Source organism: Oncorhynchus kisutch, linkage group LG10 (genome assembly GCF_002021735.2).
Source record: "Oncorhynchus kisutch isolate 150728-3 linkage group LG10, Okis_V2, whole genome shotgun sequence".
In the NCBI taxonomy this organism is placed as follows: domain Eukaryota; kingdom Metazoa; phylum Chordata; class Actinopteri; order Salmoniformes; family Salmonidae; genus Oncorhynchus; species Oncorhynchus kisutch.
Genome location: NC_034183.2, coordinates 28,596,863 through 28,607,664, shown reverse-complemented (window position 1 = coordinate 28,607,664; position 10,802 = coordinate 28,596,863). Strand labels below are relative to the sequence as shown.

The window sequence follows — 10,802 nt, the reverse complement described above, 5'->3', positions numbered from 1 at the left end:
TCCATTGAAGTGACTATGGGTAAATCTCACTGTGTCCAGACAGAGATCTTTAGTAATAGAAAAACGACATGCATCTAACACTGCATCATTGTGAACCATCACATTTTTAAGGGTATTTCTTTATCATAGGTAAGCTAATGTTTACATAAGCCCATAGTGAACTTTTGCAATCGATATTGCGATGTCGATAATGAACTATTGGAGGACCATCTCGAAGAAAACTGAACGAGGTGCAAAACTGCAAATCTGTGACGCATTTCCTTTACCGGCAAAACTGTTTTGATAACAACGGAAGTGGTATTTTCATCATTCTTAGTTTAAAGATGGCTCTTGCTAATGTGTTGCAGAGTGAGTCAGTAGACTTTTCAAACTATGGTCGCAAGTGTCGTGGCTTCACCAGTAGTTTGTATGAAACAGAGTTGGGTTTGGAGTCTGTAGGGGGGGATAACCTCTCTTTCGCTGTGAGAACCGCCTGCTCTGACGGAGATGGGCCAGAAAGAAAGATACAATTCCTTCATGGCACAACCACATTAGCCTTCAAAGTAAGTGTACTCGTGATAAATGAAGATGTCCCACTCGGGCCGTTTACCATTGGAAAAGAAAACATCAGTTCCGGTCTGCTTAATGGGTGGTTTTAGGCACCAACGCATTAGCGGCTGGTCTGCTTATTTCAGTTCGTTTACTGTACATAAACCAGAAGGAATGAGGGAGTGGGATGTCTCGCTTCGCCTTTAACCCGTTTGCACGATATGCTAGCTAACAAGTAACCATTGTTTGAGAGCAATTAATCGCGCGCTCACATAACGTTACAAATGGATTCCCGGTTGGCTAGCCATTTAGATATTTATATGGACTATTCATCCAGGCTGTATCACAACCGGCCGTGATTGGGAGTCCCATAAGGCGGCGCACAATTGGCCCAGCGGTGGCCGGTGTAGGCCGTAATTGTAAATAAGAATTTGTTCTTAACTGACTTGCCTAGTTAAATAAAGGTTGAATGTAATTTTTTTTGCAGAATATTAAATACATAGTTCCAAAACAAAGCTTTGCCGTACCAACGTGATGTGCATTCCATAACAAGCGCATCTCACCTGTGCTAACTCTTACTGGTCAACTGTGTACGCAATCATTACCAGTTACCTATAACCCTGCGTAAGTGTCCTTAGGCAACTGAAGATATAAACAACACATTAAATGAGCACATAAGCAGGAAAAAATGACTGCTTCATGCCAATGGTCATTTTAGCTAGTCATATAGGCTACATCTTGTTTAAACTTAGCTAACATTTTTTTAAATGTTTTCCTTTATTTAATAACTAGGCAAGTAAGTTAAGAACAAATTCTTATTTTCAATGATGGCTGTGGAACAATGGGTTAACTGCCTGTTCAGGGGCAGAATGACAGATTTGTACCTTGTCAGCTCGGGGGTTTGAGCTTGACAAGTCCAACGCTCTAAACACTAGGCGACCCTGCCGCCCCAAGGGTTGCTTTAAAGGGTTGCTAGTTATTCTGAAAATAACTTTAAACAATGACACCTGAAATAATCAAGTAGGCCTAGCTATTACCCCTTGGCTAGCCATTGTCTAACTTCTGCCTCCATGTCCTTTTCCCCACAGTTCCAGCATGGTGTGATCGTGGCGGTGGACTCCAGGGCTACAGCAGGCGCCTACATTGCCTCCCAGACAGTGAAGAAGGTGATAGAGATCAACCCCTACCTGTTGGGCACAATGGCTGGAGGGGCTGCTGACTGCAGCTTCTGGGAGCGCCTGCTGGCCCGCCAGTGCCGCGTCTACGAGCTCCGCAACAAGGAGCGCATCTCTGTGGCAGCCGCCTCCAAGCTACTGGCCAACATGGTGTACCAGTACAAAGGCATGGGCCTCAGCATGGGAACCATGGTGTGTGGCTGGGACAAGACTGGACCAGGTATGGATGTGATATGATGCTGTATAACTGGCGTCAATGTGCTAGTTTAGCAGTAACGCTTCTTTCACTGTCCCTGGCCTCTTACTGGGCTCGAACTAGTGATTCTCTGCTTTGCAAACACGTGCTAGCCAGTTGCGTTGCCAAAAAGCTAGCAATTCAGCGACCCGAGTGAAGATATTTGAAGCTGTGGAGTGAGCTTATCGTACGCATAGCTGCGGGAAGTAGTTTGGGGGTGGGGATGCTGGGATTTGTTGGTGGGGGGGTGTGATGCAGAAATATTTTTTCTTAACCCGCGCTGATGTCTTTATCATTCTGCTAATATAGGACTAGTAAAGGCCCAGTGCACTACGTTTGTGATCATTTTTATAACGGAATTGATTTGAATTTGAGTGTTAACCAGCATTTGTAACTTCAATCTGATAATTTCCTGTACAAAACAGTTAATCTGATAATACTTGTGATATATAAAAATACTTTATGTTTTCCAGTTTCTTGAAATACTTTGCAAATGCAACTTATTTCTATGTGTAAACTGAAATGGTCCATTCATTCCTTTTAACATTTTAGTAGATGTTCTCATCCAGAGCAACTTACAGTAGTGAGTGCATACATTCTCATACTTTTTTGCACTAGTCCCCCATGGGAATTGAATGTTATTTGATCAATGTAGTTTTTTAAATTTGATGTGGATGTTTTGTCTATGACCATAACTTTGCACCTTTTGATGTAAATGTTTGAGGACAAGGTTTTGTTCTTACTGTATACATTTAGAATGACAATCGCATGACAAAAAGCACCCCTACTTCCTGCTGCTATACTAGTACGGTGTTATCGCTGTTACATCAGAGATTACCATAAACTATGTGATGAAATGTTGTCTTGAAGACTATGTTAATTTGTTTTGTCTCTAGTGTTCCATATTACATGTGTATATGCAGGACAAAACAAAAATAAACCAAGCATCACAAAGTTCTGCTCGCTAAATTCCTTTTCCACTGGCTCTCACTCAATTGCGTTCCGACCGTTCCCTCTACACATACGTGCTGTGTGCGCCTACAGAAATAAAGGTCTATAAATTGTTTTTATCTATCTGATGGGATACCCAAGCTACATCCCTTGCCAAAAGTTGGGGGCCCATCTCTGATCTAGGCTATTAACCCCCCCCCCCCAACATAGACAGTTTCCACACTGACAATATGCAATAACATTAGTTTGATAAAGACGGAGCATATTTTCATCAGAATCATTAAACCTAGGCCTACTCACCAAACCTATGTCATGGCCATAATTCAGTGTAGAATTGTTAATCCATTTACAAAATTCCTAGGACCAACATAATACAGTAAATCGAATGTCTGTATATCGAAAAGAAGACAGATTTTTAGTTTGCAACCCTGAAAAATGTCTTTCAACTTGCCAAATTGCGCCTCGTTCCAAATTATCACTCTTTGAGAATAACTGTTCCCGACGCAATAAGCCAATCACTTCACACTCTTCTGTTCTATTCTGTTATATTACATCATGTTTTCTTAACATAAAATAGGTGTTTTGACTGTGATAACGGCTCAGAAAATAAGAGCATCTTGTCTAATTTAAATATGTATGTATTTTTTTGTAAATGTATTTATTTATTTGTAATAATGACAATTACAACAATACTGAATGACACTTTTATTTTAACTTAATATAATACATCAATCAAATCAATTTAGTCTCAAATAAATAATGAAACATGTTCAATTTGTTTTATATAATACAAAAACAAAGTGTTGGAGAAGAAAGTAAAAGTGCAATATGTGCCATGTAAAAAAAGTTAACGTTTAAGTTCCTTGCTCAGAACATGATAACATTTGAAAGCTGGTGGTTCCTTTTAACACGAGTCTTCAATATTCCCATGTAAGATGTTTTAGGTTGTAGTTATTATAGGAATTATAGGACTATTTCCCTCTACCATTGTATTTCATATACCTTTGACTATTGGATGTTCTTATAGGCACTTTAGTATTGCCAGTGTAACAGTATAGCTTCCGTCCCTCTCCTCGCCCCTACCTGGGCTCGAACCAGGAACACATCGACAACAGCCACCCTCGAAGCATCGTTATCCATCGCTCCACAAAAGCCTTGCAGGGCAAAGGGAACAGCTACTCCAAGTCTTAGAACGAGTGACGTTTGAAATGCTTTTAGCGCGCACCCCGCTAACTAGCTAGCCATTTCACATTGGTTACACCAGCCTAATCTCGGGAGTTGATAGGCTTGAAGTCATAAACAGCACAATTACTTGAAGCATTGCGAAGAGCTGCTGGCAACACACACGAAAGTGCTGTTTGAATGAATGCTTATGAGCCTGCTGCCGCTCAATCAGACTGCTCTATCAAATATCAAATCATAGGCTTAATTATAACATAATAATAACACAGAAATACATGCCTTAGGTCATTAATATGGTCAAATCTGGAAACTATCATTTAGAAAATAAAATGTTAATTCTTTCAGTGAAAGATGGAACCGTTCTGTATTTTATCTAACGGATGGCATCCCTAAGTCTAAATGTTGCTGTTACATTGTACAACCTTCAATGTTATGTCATAATTATGTAGAATTCTGGCAAATTAATTACAGCTTTTGTTAGGAATAAATGGACTTCACACAGTTCGCAACGTGCCAGGCGGCCCAAACTGCTGCATATACAGTGGGGCAAAAAAGTATTTAGTCAGCCACCAATTGTGCAAGTTCTCCCACTTAAAAAGATGAGGCCTGTAATTTTCATCATAGATACACTTCAACTATGACAGACAAAATGAGAAAGAAAATCCAGAAAATCACATTGTAGGACTTTTTTCTGAATTTATTTGCAAATTATGGTGGAAAATAAGTATTTGGTCATTAACAAAAGTTTATCTCAATACTTTGTTATATACCCTTTGTTGGCAATGACAGAGTTCAAATGTTTTCTGTAAGTCTTCACAAGGTTTTCACACACTGGTATTTTGTCCCATTCCTCCATGCAGATCTCCATGCAGTGATGTTTTGGGGCTGTTGCTGGTCAACACAGACTTTCAACTCCCTCCAAAGATTTTCTATGGGGTTGAGATCTGGAGACTGGCTAGGCCACTCCAAGACCTTGAAATGCTTCTTACGAAGCCACTCCTTCGTTGCCCGGGCGGTGTGTTTGGGATCATTGTCATGCTGAAAGACCCAGCCACGTTTCATCCTCAATGCCCTTGCTGATGGAAGGAGGTTTTCCCTCAAAATCTCACGATACATGGCCCCATTCATTCTTTCCTTTACACGGATCAGTCGTCCTGGTCCCTTTGCAGAAAAACAGCCCCAAAGCATGATGTTCCCACCCCCATGCTTCACAGTAGGTATGGTGTTCTTTGGATGCAACTCAGCATTCTTTGTCCTCCAAACACGAGTTGAGTTTTTACCAAAAACTTATATTTTGGTTTCATCTGACCATATGACATTCTCCCAATCTTCTTCTGGATCATCCAAATGCTCTCTAGCAAACTTCAGACGGGCCTGGACATGTACTGGCTTAAGCAGGGGGACACGTCTGGCACTGCAGGATTTGAGTCCCTGGCGGCGTAGTGTGTTACTGATGGTAGGCTTTGTTACTTTGGTCCCAGCTCTCTGCTGGTCATTCACTAGGTCCCCCCCATGTGGTTCTGGGATTTTTGCTCACCGTTCTTGTGATCATTTGACCCCACCAGATCTTGCGTGGAGCCCCAGATTGAGGGAGATTATCAGTGGTCTTGTATTTCTTCCATTTCCTAATAATTGCTCCCATAGATGATTTCTTCAAACCAAGCTGCTTACCTATTGCAGATTGTCTTCCCAGCCTGGTGCAGGTCTACAATTTTGTTTCTGGTGTCCTTTGACAGCTCTTTGGTCTTGGCCATAGTGGAGTTTGGAGTGTGACTGATTGAGGTTGGGGACAGGTGTCTTTTATACTGATAACAAGTTCAAACAGGTGCCATTAATACAGGTAACGAGTGGAGGACAGAGGAGCCTCTTAAAGAAGAAGTTACAGGTCTGTGTGAGCCAGAAATCTTGCTCGTTTGTAGGTGACCAAATACTTATTTTCCACCATAATTTGCAAATAAATTCATGAAAAATCCTACAATGTGATTTTCTGGATTTTTTTTCTCATTTTGTCTGTCATAGGTACACTTCAACTATGATGAAAATTACAGGCCTCTCTCATCTTTTTAAGTGGGAGAACTTGCACAATTGGTGGCTGACTAAATACTTTTTTGCCCCACTGTACCCTGACTGCTTGCACGGAACGCAAGAGAAGTGACAATTTCCCCTAGTTATAAGAAATTCATGTTAGCAGGCAATATTAACTAAATATGCAGGTTTAAAAATATATACTTGTGTATAGTTTTTTTTTTTAAAGGCATTGATGTTTATGGTTAGGTACATTGGTGCAATGATAGTGCTTTTTTCTCAAATGCGCTTGTTAAATCATCACCCGTTTGTCAAAGTAGGCTGTGTTTCAATGAGAAATTAACAGGCACTGCATCGATTATGTGCAACGCAGGACACGCTAGATAAACTAGTAATATCATCAACCATGTGTATGTAGTTAACTAGTGATTATGTTAAGATTGATTTGTTTTTTTTATAAGATAAGTTTAATGCTAGCTAGCAACTTACCTTGGCTTCTTGCTGCCCTCGCGTAACAGGTAAGTCAGCGTGCCATCCAGGCTCCTCGAGGAGTGCAATGTAAGGCAGGTGGTTAGAGTGTTGGACTAGTAACCGGAAGGTTGCAAAAACGAATCCCCGAGCTGACAAGGTAAAAATCTGTCGTTCTGCCCCTGAACAAGGCAGTTAACCCACCGTTCCTAGGCCGTCATTGAAAATAAGAATGTGTTCTTAACTGACTTGCCTAGTTAAATAAAGGTGGAAAAAATATAAAAAATCGGCAAATGGGTGTCCAAAAATACAGATTACCGATTGTTATGAAATCTTGAAGTCGGCCCTAATTAATCGGTCGACCTCTAGTACAGACATTATTGTCATGTGTAGGAATACAAACAAAAATATATGGAGGGGTGTGAGGGGCAAAACATTTTTTCTGTTGCCTGAGGGCACCGATGTAGTAGTAGAGGGTTAACATTTCACCTTCTAACGCCTTCCAGGCCTCTACTACGTGGACTCTGAGGGGAACCGTGTCTGCGGGGACCTGTTTGCTGTGGGCTCTGGCTCCATGTACGCGTATGGCATCGTGGACAGCGGTCTGAAGCAGAAGGACCTGACTGTGGAGGAGGCCTGTGATCTGGGTTGCAGGGCCATCTACCAGGCCACTTACCGCGACGCCTACAGTGGAGGACAGGTCAACCTGTACCACGTACACAGTGAGGGCTGGAACAGGGTGTCCCAGTCCGATGTCTTAATGCTGCACCAACAGTACCAGGCAGAGAAGGCATAGGAGGGGTAGGGGTAAAGAATGATAGCCAGAGGGACCATTCAGTTTTCGAAAAGTGTTTACACACATCCAAACTTGGCACAGTATCTGGTCTATTGAAAAATGACCTTTTATAGAATATAAGTAACCTTGCTGTCACTGCACGTTCCTTACTGTGCCTGGGATAAAGGGGTGTTCCTTCTGTTAAACTGTGGCTTTGCTGACTTAACTCATATTTTTTTCCCTTTTGACTGCTCTAAAGTTTTCAATAAATGTTCACATTCTCATCTTTCTAACGTGTGCTTTTTTTATTGGTAGCAGAGAATTTAACAGACCAGTAATCATTTACAGATCCCATTATTGCCTTGAAGGATTAAGGCAAAGGAGATGCACTACATGACCAAAGGTATGTGGACACCTGCTCGTCGAACATCTCATTCCAATCATGGGCATTAATATGGAGTTGGTCCCCCTTTTGCTGCTATAACAGCCTCCAATCTTCTGGGAAGGCTTTCCACTAAATGCTGGAACATTGCTGCAGGGACTTGGTTCTATTCAGCCACATGCAATAGTGAGGTCGGGCACTGATGTTGGGCGATTAGGCCTGACTCGTAGTCGGTGTTCCAATTCATCCCAAAGGTCTTCGATGGAGTTGAGGTCAGGTCTCCGTGCAGGCCTGTCAAGTCCTACCACACCGAACATCGACAAACCATTTCTGTATGGAGCTCACTTTATGCACGGGGGCATTGTCATGCTGAAACAGGAAAGGGCCTTCCCCAAACTGTTGCCACAAGGTTGGAAGCACAGAATTGTTTAGAATGTCATTGTATGCTGTAGCGTTAAGATTTCCCTTCACTGGAACTAAAGAGCCTATCACGAACCATGGAAAACAAGCCCAGACCATTATTCTTCCTCCACCAAAACTTTACAGTTGGCACTATGCATTGGGGCAGGTAGCGTTCTCCTGGCATCCGCCAAACCTAGTTTTGTCCGTCGGACTGCCAGATGGTGAAGCATCCCAGAGTCGCCTCTTCACTGTTGACGTTGAGACGGGTATTTTGCGGGTACTATTTAATGAAGCTGCCAGTTGAGGACTTGTGAGGCTTCTGTTTCTCAAACTAGACACTAATGTACTTGTCCTCTTGCTCAGTTGTGCAACGGGGCATCCCACTCTTTCTATTCTGGTTAAAGCCAGTTTGCGCTGTTCTGTGAAGGGAGTAGTACACAGCATTGTACGAGATCTTCAGTCTCTTGACAATTTCTCGCATGGAATAGCCTTCATTTCTGAGAACAAGAAAAGACTGATGAGTTTCAGAAGAAATGATTTGTTTCTGAACATTTTGAGCCTGTAATTGAACCCACAAATTCTGATGCTCCAGATACTCAACTAGTCTAAAGAAGGCCAGTTTTATTGCTTCTTTAATTAGAACAACAGTTTTCACCTGTGCTAACATAATTGCAAAAGGGTTTTCTAATGATCAATTAGCTAATCCAAGTTTATCATTTTAAAAGACTAACACAACGTGCCATTGGAACACAGGAGTGATGGTTTCTGATAATGGGCCTCTGTACGCCTATGTAGGTATTCCATAAGAAATCTGCTGTTTCCAGCTACAATAGTAATTTACAACTTTAATGTCTAAGCTGTATTTCTGATCAATTTTATGTTGTTTATTTTATTTATTTTTATTTCACCTTTATTTAACCAGGTAGGCTAGTTGAGAACAAGTTCTCATTTGCAACTGCGACCTGGCCAAGAAAAAGCGTAGCAATTCGACACATACAACAACAGAGTTACACATGGAATAAACAAAACATACAGTCAATAATACAGTAGAACAAAAGAAAACAAAAAGTCTATATACAGTGATTGCAAATGAGGTAAGTTAAGGAAATAAATAGGCCATGGTGTCGAAGTAATTACAATATAGCAATTAAACACTGGAATCGTAGATCGGCAGAAGATGAATGTTCAGCTAGAGATACTGGGGTTCAAAGGAGCAAAATAAATAAATTAATACCAGTATGGGGATGAGGTAGGTAGATAGATGGGCTGTTTACAGATAGGCTAAGTACAGGTGCAGTGATCTGTAAACTGCTCTGACAGCTGGTGCTTAAAGCTAGTGAGGGAGATGTGAGTCTCCAGCTTCAGAGATTTTTGTCATTCGTTCCAGTCATGGGCAGCAGAGAACTGGAAGGAAAGACGACCAAAGGGGGAATTAGCTTTGGGGGTGACCATTGAGATATACCTGCTGGAGCGCGTGCTACGAGTGGGTGCTGCTATGGTGACCAGTGAGCTGAGATAAGGCGGGGCTTTACCTAGCAGAGACTTGTAGATAACCTGTAGCCAGTGGGTTTGGCGACGAGTATGAAACGAGGGCCAACCAACGAGAGCTTACAGGTCGCAATGGTGGGTAGTGTATGGGGCTTTGGTGACAAAACGGATGGCACTGTGATAGACTGCATCCAGTTTGTTGAGTAGAGTGTTGGAAGCTATTTTATAGATGACATCACCGAAGTCGAGGACCATGGACTTTACAGTGTCCCAGAACTTTTTTGTGTTAGTACTACAGGATGCAAATTTCTGTTTGAAAAAGCTTGCCTTAGCTTTTCTAACTGCCTGTGTATATTTGTTCCTAACTTCCCTGACATTTGCATATCACGGGGACTATTCGATGCTAATGCAGAACGCCACCGGATGTTTTTGTGCTTGTCAAGGGCAGACAGGACTGGCGTGAACCAAGGACTATATCTATTCCTGCTCGCAGAAGTGTTTCAGGGAGCGTTTGACAGTGATGAGGGGTGGTCGTTTGGTCGCAGACCCATTACGGATGCAGGCAATGAGGCAGTGATCGCAGAGATCTTGATTGAAAACAGTGGAGGTGTATTTGGAGGGCGAATTAGTTAGGATGACATCTATGAGGGTGCCTGTGTTTACTGATTTGGGGTTGTACCTGGTAGGTTCATTGATAATTTGTGTGAGATTGAGGGCATCAAGCTTAGTTTGTAGGATGGCTGGGGTGTTAAGCATGTCCCAGTTTAGGTCACCTAGCAGCACGAGCTCAGAAGATAGATGGGGGGCAATCAGTTCACATATAGTATCGAGGGCACAGCTGGGGGCAGAGGGAGGTCTATAGCAAGCGGCAACAGTGAGAGACTTGTTTCTGGAAAGGTGAATTTTTAGAAGTAGAAGCTCAAATTGTTTGGGTACAGACTTAGCCTGCAGAGTTCTGTATTACTTTCTATCTTTGCAGTAGATTGCAACACCGCCCCCTTTGGCAGTTCTATCTTGGCGGAAAACGTTATAGTTAGCAAAGGAGATTTCAGGGTTCAGCCAGGATTCAGACACGGCTAAGACATCTGGGTTGGCAGAGTGTGCGAAAGCAGTGAGTAAAACAAACTTGGGGAGTAGGCTTCTAATGTTAACATGCATGAAACCAAGGCTTTTACGTTTACAGAAGTCAAC

General features: G+C 42.1%; 1 protein-coding gene across 1 annotated transcript; it reads left to right on the top strand.

Moving 5' to 3' along the window:
• The first annotated feature begins 270 nt into the window (after positions 1–270).
• LOC109898006 (proteasome subunit beta type-5-like) lies at positions 271–7,628 on the top strand. Its single transcript, XM_020492728.2, has 3 exons — positions 271–542; positions 1,617–1,923; positions 7,071–7,628. The coding sequence occupies exons 1-3, from the start codon at positions 324–326 to the stop codon at positions 7,358–7,360; spliced, it is 816 nt and encodes a 271-aa protein (XP_020348317.1). The 5' UTR covers positions 271–323; the 3' UTR covers positions 7,361–7,628.
• Positions 7,629–10,802: the final 3,174 nt, after the last annotated feature.

Coding starts and splice junctions, on each gene's coding strand:
- LOC109898006 (XM_020492728.2), top strand. CDS start 324: ATGGCTCTTGCTAATGTGTTGCAGAGTGAGTCAGTAGACTTTTCAAAC. Junction 543..1,616: donor CAACCACATTAGCCTTCAAA/GTAAGTGTACTC, acceptor TTTTCCCCACAG/TTCCAGCATGGTGTGATCGT. Junction 1,924..7,070: donor CTGGGACAAGACTGGACCAG/GTATGGATGTGA, acceptor AACGCCTTCCAG/GCCTCTACTACGTGGACTCT.